The 15,363-nt window shown below is 39.7% G+C and overlaps 1 protein-coding gene and 1 long non-coding RNA gene across 7 annotated transcripts; one reads left to right on the forward strand and one right to left on the reverse strand.

Annotated features, from left to right (window-relative positions):
* Nucleotides 1-746: 746 nt before the first annotated feature.
* On the reverse strand, nt 747-12,121 carry CLK4 (CDC like kinase 4). Of its 6 annotated transcripts, none has more exons than XM_030504542.2 (14): nt 11,952-12,076; nt 9,759-9,818; nt 8,983-9,140; nt 7,777-8,002; nt 6,515-6,605; nt 6,051-6,117; nt 4,445-4,561; nt 4,183-4,349; nt 3,956-4,050; nt 2,753-2,882; nt 2,337-2,419; nt 1,783-1,862; nt 1,178-1,265; nt 747-1,094 (listed from the first exon to the last, which is right to left on the reverse strand). In XM_030504542.2, the coding sequence occupies exons 2-14, from the start codon at nt 9,810-9,812 to the stop codon at nt 957-959; spliced, it is 1,494 nt and encodes a 497-aa protein (XP_030360402.1). In that variant the 5' UTR covers nt 9,813-9,818; nt 11,952-12,076; the 3' UTR covers nt 747-956. The 6 variants fall into 6 exon arrangements, with proteins under 6 accessions (XP_030360402.1, XP_030360404.1, XP_030360405.1 ...); XM_030504544.1 differs by having other exon boundaries at nt 758-1,094; nt 8,983-9,134; nt 11,952-12,121; XM_030504545.1 differs by having other exon boundaries at nt 758-1,094; nt 8,983-9,134; nt 11,939-12,067.
* LOC115615880 lies at nt 3,740-9,286 on the forward strand. Its single transcript, XR_003994157.1, has 3 exons — nt 3,740-3,751; nt 3,803-3,808; nt 9,206-9,286. It is a non-coding gene; the product is annotated as an uncharacterized LOC115615880 (long non-coding RNA).
* Nucleotides 12,122-15,363: the final 3,242 nt, after the last annotated feature.

Here is a 15,363-nt window from a genome sequence, read left to right on the forward strand (position 1 = left end):
AACATGGAAGAGCAAAAACTACCGAAGTGCAATAACTGGGCTTGGGAAGCAGTACCCTTCTCCTCTCAACACCTGAGTTCAGGAGTCACAGCTCAATCAACCCCCTTCCTTCCTCTATTCCAGTCCAATGACAGTCTTTCTCAGTTGCCAAGGTTACTCAATTTACAAGGAATGAGAGATCAAGCTCCAGAGAAATATGTATTTGAAGACTTTGGAATGATCTTGTTACTACTGCAAGAGGAGGGCCCAGATATGTGACAATCTGTGTGAGAACTGGCACACAGTTATTTCTCTGCATTTTTCTCCAGGGGCAGTACAACCTTTTTAAAACTCTTCATTAAAAGGCTGATCTTTAAAGAATTAGAACAATATTGAAAATACGAAATGTTACTTTTCAGACCTTAACAAAAAAATTACCTATAAATAGTTAACACTGAAAGCATCAGACAAGCTTCCAGAGACTAACTAGCCAGAGCAACATACGCTCTTTGACAGAGAATTTGTGAAAAAGGTGATCCACAGAAGAGATCCCCACTGAGAATACACACAACCACATTTCAGAATGCTATCGCAACGTACGATACAGCATGATTAGGTAGCCTCAGCCCTTCAGATCTTTTCTCTATGATTAAAAGGAAGCTAGTGAAAAATAGTTAATGTTTCAAAACTAACTCCTCACCTGAAGTCGGATGTTTAACAAACCCCATCCACAAAGGGAGAGGGCTTACAGCTTCAGAGAGAAAAGCTTTCAAAAATGAAAATCACTTTTATTTTTCACTTACCCATAAGACTACAACTGCTCAACAAGGTAAACGTAACAGTTATACAAAACATATGGCATTATTTACAGACTTAACTGTACAAAATAATTTAACGCTTACAAAAGTTTCATGCAACCTCTGTTGACTGACACAGTCTAGGAAATCTCCTTGAAGAAGCATAAAAGATCTTTGAATTTACTTATTTAATGGTTCGAAAAAAGGATGCTGCAAGGCTTCATCAAGAGTAATTCTTCTGGCTGGATCGTATTCCAGCATCCTGCGAACAAGGTCAAAGAGTCTTTGATGATCTGTGTCTTGGCAATGCATGAATTCCTGAAAGAAAATAAAAGGAAGTATTTTAAGGAGATCTTTCACAACCACGAATCTAATGAAATAATAAAAGTGTTGTCTCTTACCTTTAAAGGCTTACAGCGTCTCCGAACGTAGCGTCCTGCAGAGCTGTGTTCATCCCAGTCCAACTGGTCATGGTGGAAATAATGCTTCCTGCAGAACAAGGGAAGTAACGGTCACATAATGTCAGTGCACAAAGTGAAGGCAGATGCTTTCCTAAGTTCTGAAACACCACAAAAGCGTTCCTGCACACCCCTCTGCATTTGGGACCTAACGTCTTTTTATTCATTCAGAGGCCTGTTGCTTTTATGTTACCATTGTCAGATTATTTAGGAAACAGGTCCTTCTTAGCCCAAACAACAAAAAAGCCACTGAAAACATATTTTCCATTATTGACATGTAAAGAGATGGATGCTTTCAGGTGTTCCAATGGATATTCCCAAATGTCTTTAAAGAGTGGCACTTAAGACTGAAAACAGAAGAGAGGACTACTGTCAACTACTTAATTCACGCAGATCTGACAATTTCTTGCAATAGATTAATAGGTAAAAAGAAGCCAGGAAGTCTCTTTGTTGATCTTCAGAATCTCATAGCTAATAATGAAAACTTTAGGATTTCTTTAAAGAGTAAGAAAATATTAGGAAACATACTTCTTCCATAATGAACTTACCTGGATTTCTTGATCATGTGAGCTGGCAGAGGCCCTAGTATTCTTTCCATCATCGCCAAGTGTTCTTTACTATCATGTGTCTGTGTGGAAAAAGCAATAAATGCATTTATCACATGCTTCTACTCTCAAGTAACAAGTCATCTACAAACAAGTTGTATGCCAGAGTACTGTCACAGTATCTTTATACATTAATGCCTTAAATTATTACAAATAGATTATGCAATGCAGCTTGTTATATAGCACACTCTATAGTTAAGAAGCCCCCTGAACAACAGAGCTCTCAAACCAAGTTTTGTATGAGTACGTTTTCTTTACTCTTAATTCCAGCATTATCTTCAGACTCTAGATAGGCTTTATCATCCAGAAAGCCAGAACAGAACAGAAATCCAAGACATCACATCTTCATATATGCCTGCTGTCTTTACAATCTTACCTATATAATCCTTAAAAAGCCTGTAAGGTTTTGCCTTTTACAGTAACAGTTAAGTACATGTCATTAAACGATCAAAATCAGCAGTCTAACGAAAACATTCAGTTTAACTCTATGCCCATACCTGGAACACTGTGAATCCCAGGTAATACTCAATTAGAATGCAACCAATGCTCCAAACATCACAAGGCTGTGACCATCCCAGCGCTGCAAAACAGACAAAGTTTATGTTTTATTGCTTAATATATTCTCAAAATCTGTAATCCACAAAGCATATGCCCCATTTCCATGCATTTACTGATGCCCATTTCCCCCCCTCCATACCTCTCCCCAAACCTTGGTGGGAGAAAGCGGGTAAAGGAACATGTTTGGACTCCTTTTTTCAGAGTATTTATTTTACTGTTTACTCTCAAGAATTCTACCACCACCATCTGAGAGAGATGACTGAATTATGAAAACCTTAAGCAACTACTCCAGTTTACGGAGTAAACACATCTGAATGAACTGTAATTGTGAGAAGATTTAAAAGTCTCTACTGACCTAAAATAACCTCAGGAGCTCTATAATGTCTTGTAGACACTAATGTGCTGTGATGCTCATCATCAAAAGTTGCACTTCCAAAATCGACGACTTTGATGTCTGTGTTTTTTAAAGTGCGTTCATCTCGCTTCTGCAAGAAAATCAAAATGCTGTTTGTTAGAGTTTAAAAGCATACTTAGCCAAAAGCTATTCATCACATTATCTTCAATTAACATCAAATGCTAAAAATTAAACCTATGTAGTAAAACACTTCTTCAAAATACATCAGTTCCTACTCAGCTGAAGGAGGAAGAGGAGCTGGTAACAAACTGACTTAATCTGAATACTTCAAACAGCTGAGTAAAGACCTTTCCCACAGTAACAGAGCTCCTTTCCTTTATTGTTAACCTTCAAGTTAACTTCAGTTAGTTGTTCTCTCTGTCTTGCCTTTTTCTGTCCATTGGTGCATACCTTCATTTATATCATTTTAGCTCTAAAATAAGAAAAAAAAAAATCAAGCCTGATGTACAGACTAAAGGCAGTGAAGCCTGTGCTGCTTTTCTGTCTCCGAGAAGTTTTTATACTTCAAAAAAAGAGCAACATGATCTTTAATTCCTGCCAGTGCTGAAAGTGATTTGTGCAGACAAGTTCTCACCCTAACATTGCGTCTTAGTGTTTTCTTAGATTTAGAAGTAAGACTCTGGTCAGATCAGCCCAATTTGGGGCCCATGCCAATTGTAACACTACCCAATGATCAACATCACATGTTGCTGACAAACAGAAAATTCGTCTTAGCTATTAAGCCAAGGACTGCAAAACTGACAGGCACTTCAGCCTCCAGGGTAATCACAGAGAAAGCAAATTCTGACACTCCTCTCAAAAACACAGGGATGCTTTAAAAAAAGGGATTCAAATAGCTTAAGAATTATGAAGGAAAAAACCTGGCTAAATTCAAAGCCATTAACGCAATGCTCCCTATGAATGCCAGAATTTCATTAAACAGCAATGAACTTTACTATAGTGACCAGATTAAACAGTTCAACTGGAATCAGAGCAAAGCTACTCGCTTAGCAGACAGTCAGTACACCTCAAAGAGCACAAAAAACCCCGAACTATAGGAAACAAACTCTATCACTCGACATTTCTACACATACTTTTTAGGAACGTTCAGATGAAGACAGAAGTAGCCCAATTCAAGTTGGGAGAAACAAAGAACAAACTTACCATTTTGGCATTGTACTTGACTATGTAATCAGACTCCACAAACAAGATATTTTCAGGTTTTAAATCCGTATGAGTTAGTTTATTATGGTGTAAAACTACAAGGAAAAAAGAACAGTATTCCATTATTAATACCTAATTTCCTAAAGGAAAACAAACAAAAACCCACAACAACAACAAAAAAAAAAAACCCCAAATATATTTGATAAAGTGTTTTGAGATTTACTTACAGTTAATAGACTGGCAAATCTGAAAAGCCATATTTCTGATGTCATTAATATGAAATGGCAGAAAGCTGTTTTCCTTAATAAAGTCATAAGTACTAAGTCCCAGTAGCTCAAATACAATACAAACGTGGCCATGGTGATCAAACCATTCCAGCATTTGGACACAGCGGCTTAAAAAGAAAAGAAATAAAAAGCAAACTCAATTTATGAACTAATTATCTTCTGCAAACCCTTAGTATGCCAAGTATTCTAATTTTATACTTACAAAGTGCTGCTTGGATCCATGGTGTTCAAGTGTTCCAACACCTGTATTTCTGAACGGGCTGCCTCCCGGTATCTACCAACATTTTTCACAATTTTAACTGCTACGTGCATTCCTCTCCTTTAAAAGAAAGTATCACAAAGTCAATTACTGTTAAATACCTACAACCCAAAAATACCAAAGGTCAGAGAGAATTACGAGTTGGATTAGGGGAATTTAACTTAAGCACATTGCACCCAACCAGAACTGTTTTTACACAGAAACGCAATACCAATCTTTCCTTTGTCAAGTACTGATAGTACGTGCTACATTAACTAGTTCTTAGTCTTCTTATCTAAGGTAGAATAAGCATGAGGAATCCAGCTACAAGATTACTAAAAAATTTATCAAAGTTCTCATTTGAGGTAAGTACTGAAAATATGTGACATTTTTTTCCTGCAACTTGCACAGCTTGGTCTGGCTCTTTTCCAATGGAACTGGGGGAACTGAAACATAGAATCGTTAGGGTTGGAAAGGACCTTAAGATCATCTAGTTCCAACCCCCCTGCATCAATTCTGAAGTTTAGATTCTGAGTATTCTGTACCAGTGAAAACTAACCTGCACTCGGTGTAATGTTCAAACTGTAAGGTTATTACTTAAATGGAACACAGATACGCATAGTTCACTCTATTCAATTCACTCTCAATCTTTAATTGTCTCTGTAGAGCTACTTAGATTCTAATGACTTGAGAGTACTGTCTGTCCTCGCAACAGGATCTCAAGCTCCTGAACACTTAACTTGTGAAATGACAGAACCAACCAACCAAAAACAGAGGGAAAAATACTAGAACCATGTCACAGAACTGCAGATATGTAACACATGGCTAAAATAATCTGAGCTTTACTAACTGTTTAAAACTTCCAGCACATACAGAAGTGGAAATACAGTAATTTTCTTCTCCTCCACCAAACATGCCATCAGATGGAAGTAACCACTCCATCAAGAAATGGTTGGATACTGCACTACTGTGCATTCAGAAAAACTTCAAAGGATATTTCTTATTATGGGGACTGAGGAAAGAAATTTACAGCTCAGCAAATTCCAAGCAACTACTTTTAAGCAATTGCTTTCACTAAGAACCAAATATACTTCTGCAGCATCTCACTGCATCATCTTCTAAAGGTCAATCTCCCAAATCGATTCCGTACCCTTTATCTACCCTCACATTCTCTAGTTACGGCAATGGCACTTGTAGAACCAACAGAAAAACATGATGAAGCAAAACATAGCTCTCCCTCTTTAAAAAGAGCACATGACATCTTAGTAATTAGTACTTTGCACCATGTGGTTACACAGTTTATAGGGGGTGGGGGGGAAGCATAGTTATAAGCCTTACAAAGAGCAACAGAAGAAACAAAAAACATTTATAGTATTGGAAGAGATGACTGAAGAGCCTTAAAAAAGCTTACAAGGTAGCTCTCAAACAGAGTAATTTCCTTCTTAAATATACTGCACCACTTCATTTGAACTGCAACTTTCTTTCAAAGGTAACATCTCTGAGCCTTAATTTCAGAGCTAAGAAGCATCTTTTGTCAAGAGATCCCCTTATAAGTATAACCAACACTTACATATCATGATCTATACACTCCACTACTTTTCCAAAAGCTCCTTCTCCTAAAGTCGCAACAATTTCATCTAAAAAGAACAAACACAAGTTAGAATTATAAAACTACTTCAACAACAATGAACATTATTAATGTAGATTTAAAAATGTGCCATTACAAAAGCATAATTACTTTAAATCTCAGCATCTGAATGCATTATCTTAGTGGAACAGGTGTCATGAAAACAAGTTAGCCAAAAAAAAACCCCTATCTCTTGTTCTAATCTCAAGATTCATTTACTAATCGGAACTTTTTGAACACAGTATTTAAATTCTATAGAAAAGAAGATATGCAAAAAAACAAAAAAGCACAAAAAAAACAGAACAAAAGAGCAATGAAGATTTCTTTAGCCCCCCTCCTCTGACATACTATACTAAACAGATTTTTTGCTGAAAAGTTTTTTAAAAGTGTTGAAAAATGTTCTATACATCTTGCTCTTAGAACGTCTCCACTTTCACAGATCAGGTGACCCTCCTCATCATCCTCTACACTCCTGGATCTTTTCCTTCGGTGACTCTTCTGGAAACGGCACCAAGATCGTCCAGCCAATCAATATATCAGAGTGAATTCAGGGCAGAATACGCAATTCATTCAGCGGGGAGATATTCAGGCATTCAGTTACACACCAGGCCACGAACAGTTGGCAGGAGCAATTTCAAATTCAGTCCCCAGAAATTCACAGGGCACAGTTTATGTTACAGAAGAAAAACATGGCAAGGAACAGATTTTCAGATAAATACTTAAAGTGATAAAAGCAACAGAAAAAACAACACAATTTTGTTTTTCAAACAGTGGCTTAATTGAAGACAGATTAAGACTGCAACATGGCTACTTCTAATACTCTGCTAGCAAATAGCAAAAACCAGCATTTATTTACATATCTAAGCTTACAGTCAGGCGAAATGTTTCTATTATTAAAACATACACTTCATGAAATCTAAATATCAAAAACCACCAAGTAATTTTACTTCCCTCATGTTTAGAGAGAGAAGAAAAATTACTCTGAAGTTCTCAATTTGCATTGTATAATCCAACACAATTTGCTGTTTCTATTGCAGAAATGGAATAGAAACCACCTGGAGCTGAAGATGTATTAGTGGGCATCATGCCAATAATGAGAAATTCAGAGAGCATGCCTTCAAAGAAGGCAAGCAGCAAACTTATCCCATCTTCAGTAAGATATTAGCTTCCATTAGCCAGGAACGTGGCTTATCAAAGTTAGCTGGAATCAGGTGTAGAATTGTTCTTATCAATTTACCAGACATGCACCTTTCATACTTCCAATTCAGCTTACATTAAAAAGGCATGTCACTTCAATTACTTTTAGTAATAGGATGGATGGCACCTCAGTCTACCTGAAATAACATAATTCACTATGCTGTAAAACTCAAAAGTGATGACTGTACTTTGAAATAGGATAGTTATCTGTCTTCAACTTTGAAAAAGCATTTTTCAGATTAATCCCAGTGTATTACTAGAACTGATGATAATCCCACCTCCCAACCCAACACTGATTCAAAAGTCTCAACTAAGAATATACTCATATGCTCGCAAATGGACTCAACTACACATCCCTTTTTAATAGTATCTTAAAATCCTGATCCTGTGATCAGGAACTGAAGTTCTAGCACTCTTTTAAGAAGTCTATTACCACTAATTCATTAATAATAAAGTTAAAAATTACTCATACCGAATGTGATTGGTGACTGGAGCAATGATGTCTCTTATGCTTCCTTTTATGACTACTTTTCCTGCTCCGACCAGAGGATTTGCTATAGTGGTGATGGTGACTCTTTTCATAGTCTCTGTGATAATGCCTGTGGTCATATACTTCACAGAAGTCATTTCTGTATTCCTCAACATATCTCCGGTCATGATGGTCTCTTTCATTTATGGCTCTATCGTCCAAATAATGACTGAAAATATATTTTAAGTGAATGTTCTCCACTTCCAAAACTTGAGGTTCCAACAAGATAAGCGACTTGAGCCGAGTTACAGACTTACATAGTATCTGTCTTTACACCAAAAATGTTTTCTAATCGACTCCCTCCCCAAAAATCATGGAGCTTTTGATGTTACTTTATTAGGAGTCTAACAACATTGTCAGTCTCGAATACACAGCAGCCATTCACATTAACAATATATAATCTGTCCACAGTATATAATCTGTTCGCACAGTAAGCAAGGAACTTGGACTCAAAAAGAAGAAACACTTCCTAAAATATACTAAGCAACTCAGTTACAATCTCCAAAGTCATAGGATAAAACACTCTTTGTACAGCAATAATCCCCTTCTACGCTTTCAATGTTCAAAGTGTTAAAAATAAAACCTGGAGACTGAAAGAAGTAGCATTGTTCTTAGTGCTCTGCAGTAAACATTAAAAACCTGAGTATCTGGAACAAGGATCTTCTGCACAAATAACCTTTAAGCAAGCCACTGAGGCAGAGAGCTCTTAAAAGAATTCCATGGCATGAGAAAAAAACACAGCAGGAAAACACATCTTTCCAGTGAAAGCAGTGTGGGAGAAAAAGCAAACCACCTCCAAATTAGTAAGAGAAACTTGTACTTACCATTGTATGAATTGATTAAACAAACCTTCTCTCCCTTTGTTCACATTAAATAAATGAATAGGCATGGTTTTTACTTGAAGTTTAATATTGTATTCAGTATCAACACCTAACTGACAATAGTGAAATAAACTAGGAACATTTACTTGTTTTATTAAAGAATATCTATTCAATGGTTCGGGTACTGTGGTAACAAAACCTCTTGTCTTAAGCGAGCCAAACCTTAAGGAACTGCCAACTCTGGGCACGCAAAAACTCTTATCTTGAAAATGTATTTATTTTAGGCACGATAAGAAACATTAGTGCTACTCAATCCAGAGTCTTATACCTTTCTGAAATGTGATTTGGTTTATAGTGCTTGCTTTCTCGTCCACTGCTCTGGGACCTTTTCCTGCGTTTCCGGCTGCTGCTGTGCTTCCTTTGATCCCAGCTCTTTCTGTCCTCCCATTCTGGACAATGGGATTGTTTTGAATGCCGCATCTGCCACTGGAAAGAAAACACATCAACCACACGAAAAACAAAACCATTAAACTGGTATTTCTAAATGCAAGTCAACTACAGTAGTTTGATCAAATATGACAGAACTATAAGGAACCATTTCCTCAAATAAGTCTTTTTCCTCAGCTTCCCCCATGTACGATTTTGGTTTGGCAAGTAGACGTAGTATTCCTAACACTGTAACACTGTTACGAAACTCAAATCAAGATTAAATAGGCCAACTCATCTTCACTTAATAGCTTCAAACATGTCATTAAAGCCTGTTTTAAATAAATTCTCAAGTGTCTAAACACAACCATTTCCTTTGTCTTCTGCTGGAGAGAGACCTTAATCTTCAAACATCCACTCCAACACCTGGACTCATACTATATTGTACCCAAGTTACAACCTGAAAGTATGTACAATCAGTCTAAAAACTTCTCTCAGAAATCTCTTTACAGATTACTGTTAAACAGACACTTTTTTAAGCAACAATCACAGTGAACTCTGATACATTAACACAGAACCTGGAGCACTGTGAGCCAAGCCACGATTTGTGAACCCTACTAACACACAAGTATGTGGGTGTTTTACAATTCAGCTGATTCACCAAAGACAAAAACCCACCAGCTTCTGTTGCTGGATGTTATATGCAGGAATTCTGTGTTCAAACAGGTACATGCACAACTGAAAAGGAAAAAAAAAGAAAAGGAAAGTAAATACAAAGGTGTAAAATTAAGAGGATAACAAACCCAACCATTATCTGTTACTCTTCTTTGGCAGGAGTTTTTAAAAATAAGAATAAGCTTATATATCTGCTTCAATATATCCTGAAGAATGAACTAACACAGGACAAGAAAAGGTTTCCACAGTAATTGGACACTGTAACTGGGGTTTTTTTATTGCTACCTTTGTTTCTAAATTACTTTTCTTATTGTGTAAATTTACACAGAACAACATTGGTTTCCTCTATACCAACTGGAGGCATTAAGAAGGAAACTTTCAGAACATGGTAATGGCAAGCCTGTTCCAAAAAAGAGGTTTTCTGATACTTTTGTACTATTTGTGACAGGCTGGTAGTTAAAAAAAGACCATGAGACACCTGCACCAATGTTTTTTACAGAAATCTGTTTTTAAACTAGAAATACAATGCGAACAGAGTGGCAAACTGTGTAAAAATAGGTGAATGGTACACCCCTCAGGTGAGTCACAAGCTAAATCACAAGCTTGCAAAAATCTTATTCCCTTATAATACATTAATAAGAAACAAAAATATTAAATTGTATAAAATAAAATAGAAATAAAAATCAAGTTGCAGACAAAAATGCCTGAAGGAAGACAAAATTAAAACCCATTAGTGTTTCATTTATATGTCTAAGTTTCTTCTCTTCTTACACAGATCCAAAGCCATTTTCCTCTATTTTCAACCTACATAACTCAAATTACAAAGCAGCATACTCAGGTTTCAATTATTCTACTTTTTAGGGGAAGAGCTCCCCACACGCACTCAGCTATAGGTAAATTGAGGATTTTACTTATGATTGCCTTTTTTCCTTCACCATTTGGCCGAAGGCACTGTAGAGCTTTTTGCACTAAGGCTCTAGAGTGGACAAATACCTAAACTAAATCATCATCAAAGCGTCCTGCAGAAGGGAGCTTGGGGGTGGAAAGATGGACATATGACACAGAAAATTGGAAAAAAGGTTTAGTTGAAGACTAACTACTGCTTAACTACACTCAAGTGCACAAAGAATTACTGGAATAAAGATGGAAGTTGCAAATTCTGTCCCTAAAGGAGCCAAGTACATGCAAATGAGGAGGAAACTGTTAAATTGGTCTGTGCAAGCCCAAAGTCGTCACAATCCACTTTACAGTAGGAGCCACCTGAAGATTTTTTTACTATTATGCACTCCCTGTAAATTTATGCACCGAAGACTTATGTAATACTGGCAGCTGACATGAACATATGCATTCCTATAGCATGTGGTCCTAATCAATACCACAGGCCGTTTTCACTCCCACATTTTGCCATGAGGCTTCTCAATTAAGAGCCGCGGACCTTTTGTAAAAGACCCATACGTGAAGCACCTCAGGAAGGCCACAAAAGCCCTACCATAAGCTGCCGCCACAGCAATTTCTAGATGCCTCTCGTAGAAAACTTGGCAGGCTCTACGCATCGGAGGAGCTCAAAGGTTTATTCCTCCGAGATGGCCAAAGTTCATCGTGCCAGGCCGATCTAAGCGTCTGGCGTACAGACGCGCAGGAGCAGGCCCTACAGAAGACACCCACCACCCCAACCCACGGCCGCCGGCGTGGAAGCGGACTTCGTGGCCATGGGTTGTGGGTGTCTTCTACCGGCCTCGGGAGGCCTCTGGAGCTGTAGGCGGGGGGGGGGGAAGAGGCCTCGTCTCCGCCGCCATCTGGGCAGGCGCCAGACGCCTCCGTGTAGGCCGCGCTGCACAACCGAGCCGCACGGCCCCCACCCCGGCCGTGCCCAACGCACATGGGGTCCCAGCTCTGCCCGCCCCAGCCTCCTCCACACCTCCCCAGAGGCCCTCTCCGCCACAGGAGACCTCACCGTAGGGTCTGCTACCGAGAATCCTTAGCCCACCTTAACACCTCCTCCATCGACCCCTCACTCAGGGCTCTACGCTTATGGCCCTCAGACCGCGGAGACAACGCGAGCGGCCTCCCCTCGCTACCCCTCTGCGCTCCCTCCCGCTTCCCCGCTGCTTCACCCCCCTGGAAACGGGAAAAAAAAGAGAGGAAAAAGGTTAGATGCAAAGAGCCAGAGAAAGCAGATTCACCTCCACCACTTACAGCTGACACAAACGCGAGCGACCGAGCCCCGTGTCCGCCCTGCGCGCACAAACAAAATGGCGGCCTCAGCCGAGCGCCGACAAACTGCTTCCTCCTCGCCTCCCTCTCTCTCGCGGCTTCGGTGCGGCGTGACGTCAGACGCAGAGAACGTCAAGACGGACGTAGCACAAAGGCCGCCCCCTAGCGGGGGTTGGGGGGGGGGGGAGAGGAGGCTCCGCCCCTGAGGTGCTGTGGAGGGGACTGTCATGGCGGGCGCTCTGAGGGGACGGTCCCAAATTCCTGGAGCTGGGCTTGGGTTTTCCCCGCGCCCCTTTCAGAGGCAGCCCCAAAGGAGCTGAGGCCGTGTGGGGCGACGACCCAAATCCATGCAGGGGATCAAGCAGCGGTTCAGAGGCTACCACCGACCTGCAGGGCAGCCCTGCTGTGGTGCTGAACGGCACCTTGTCAACTGTGTGGAGCGGCCCAGAAGTCACACCGCTAATTAATACCTCCTAATAAACTCAACGAACGTTCCATTTAAGCAGTTTGGTGCCCGGGTTGGTTCCACTGTTAGTCCTGGCTTTGTGCTTGCAGTGTTTAAGAGTAGCTCGCAGGTTAAGCCCCTGAGGAGGCATTCTTAAGTGATGCTAACAGGCTGCACGGTAAAAACCTGATAAAATCGATTACCTGTCCAAGGCAGCAGCTTGAACCTGCCCCCACTGCCGTGAGTAATTGCTCTGAGCACTAAAAAGAGAGGATGTGCATTGCAGAGTGCAAACAAAGCCATGTTTTCTGGTCCTGGGGCAGGCCCAGGGCCACCACAGCAGCGGCCAGCCTGGCTGCCTGAGGCTTATGCTGCTGGTGCCATTCCTGATTCATACCCTTAGAAATGTCCTGTGGTGAATCAAGCTTAGCCATGTGCTTCCAGCACAGACAAATAACTTCCTTGCTCCAAGAAAACCAAACTGGTGTTGCAGGTCTTAAGTAATGCAGTGCTCTACAGTGGAAAAACAGTAGTACCAACTCCTCTAGCATTCAGACAGAATTTAATAAGCCCAAAGAGATTGTTTTAGAGTAAAGAGAACACAAAACAAGGGGAAAGTGGAACTGAAACACAAGCTTCAAATTTATCAACTCACAATGTTTTACCCAGGGGAGATTGCAAATATCTGAAGATTGGTGGGTAAATTGAAGAATCCCCAAACTCAGTGACTCCTAGAATAATGTTAGCAAGTTTTACCTCTAATATAGTAAGATTTTGCAGAAAACCCCAGAACATTTAAGGTGTAGTGTACTTTGTATTGAACAAGTGCTGGTGTCTTTTTGATGTCAGTCCCACAAAGTTTTAGCCAATAGTACTAAGACGAAGACATATTTCGGTTTATGGTGTTAAAATTGTAATTAAAATTTGTTTGCCAGTGAGCTGAAGACAAGAAGTTAAACATCGTTTGCACTAGAGTGGAAATCCTGTTTCTCTTTTTGGGTTCATTTGTTTGGATTTTTTTTTAGAAGAGAAACTAAGATAAGGAGCATTAACAGCTGTTTGTAGCCACGTGGTTTTCAAAAAACCTCTTTCCTCATAGTCTTTGTCATATACAAAATCTGTCAATGCCCGACGCGGCTTTGGTGCCAGTGTTTTTACTGTTTCTCATTTAGCATGTAAATGATTGGTTATTATTCATATATTAGCAATAACATCTGCAAAGCATCAAGAGGTTTCCCAGCATCCACTGATACAGCCCCTGCCTGAGGAATTCTCTGCAAGCAGCAGAAAAAAGGTAGAGGAATAAAACTATATCCACAGACAGTGTGCATGTACATGTGAACATGCCTGCAGAAGTGTTGTGAACATACAGAAGATTCCTGTTGACCTGCCCATTTGGGGAAGTCCCATTTAATGGGAAAAAATAAGCTAATGCTGAAGAGACTGTCAGAACTGACTACCCTGAAGCGGGAAAATTCTGGTTCTAGGGTGTTTCGGTTCTCTCCTGTCAGGAAGAAGGATCTTCAGCCTGGAATAGAAGGGATGGAAATAACTATTGTCCATTATGAAAATACAATGAATGGGAGCTAGTAAAAAACTATTGTTTTCAGTCAGAGGACAGTTGAAAGAGGAACAAATCTATCACAAGTTAAGAACAATTAGCTTTTCATTTTGAATCTGAAGAAGTGGTGTATAAAGGTTGTACCACCTTCACATCAAACATACATAAAGAAATTTCACTCTGAAGCAAAAGCCTTACAACAGATTTTATAGAAAGTAACCTCTATAGAGAGATTGCAAAGCAGTTTCTGCTGCTGCGTTTTGTGCTGAACAAAAAGTGCTTTCAAAAATACCTCTATATTGAAAAGAAAAGCAGTATTGAAAGAAGTTAATTTTCCTTCCCGTTCAGGAGGTGGCAGTGGAGACCCAGCAGTAGAGGAATGTCAGCTGGAGTCTAAATGGTGCCTCGGAGAAGGATAAAATCAGGAGAAATCCACTGGCCAGGACTGGGTTATGTAGTGCAAACAAAGCACCAGCTCCTCTAGAAATGGTAATTCTTAAGATAGAGATATTATAATGGTGAAGAATCAAATTAGAGAAATTTACAAAACTGGGAAGGAAACTCATTTGAGTGTAGTTACAGCTACTTCTGCTGTCAACCCGTATGGTATTTACTTTTGTTTATATGAGGCATTTCCTTGTTTAATTAGACTTTACAACACCAAACGTATGCACAACTTGAGAGAGTAACACACAATGCAGCTATGTTTTAGATTGCTTTGTACAGCAGAATATGTTACAATTCAGTGCAATTACCCTGGTGGGACACATTTGTGCATGTATGAAAAGCTACATTCAAAACATTTGCTTCAAAATGCAATTTTTGGATGGTCCGTCTTTCAAATGTTTTACAACAGTAGGTGATCCGTGCTCAGAGCAGCTATTCAGGAGATGTAAATCTCATTTAGTTTCCTCATTGTTCAGATACAAAATTTAAAGCAGGGGTTGTCTGCCTTGCCCAAAGCCTCAGAAAGACTCAAAGGCAGAGCCAACAATTCCTGGCTTTCAGTTCTTCTAGTGCTGTGCTTGCTTTCTCTTAATTAAAGCTGTATTGGTTTTGTTTTTCCTTCGTCTGGTTAGTGTTAGAGAGCAGTTGATGAGCAGTTGTGCTTTGCCTTTAGCTGTTTATGGATTTCTGCAGTTCCATGGTTTGGGTTTTGTACTGATGGGAGACAATTTCATAGTCCCCTCGATTGGGCAGTACCAGCTATAGCTTTGCTTGGGAGCTCAGGGACAGAGTAATGACAATACTCTCTGTTCATCAGGGACTGAATTGAATGGGGATGGAAAAGTCACCAGGAGCATTTCTGAGATGTATCAGGGAAAATATATTATTCATTTCACAAATCACTATAACTACTGATCAAGGGAGCCAGTGTCCTACATTGT

This window comes from Strigops habroptila, chromosome 12 (genome assembly GCF_004027225.2).
Source record: "Strigops habroptila isolate Jane chromosome 12, bStrHab1.2.pri, whole genome shotgun sequence".
Taxonomy (NCBI): domain Eukaryota; kingdom Metazoa; phylum Chordata; class Aves; order Psittaciformes; family Psittacidae; genus Strigops; species Strigops habroptila.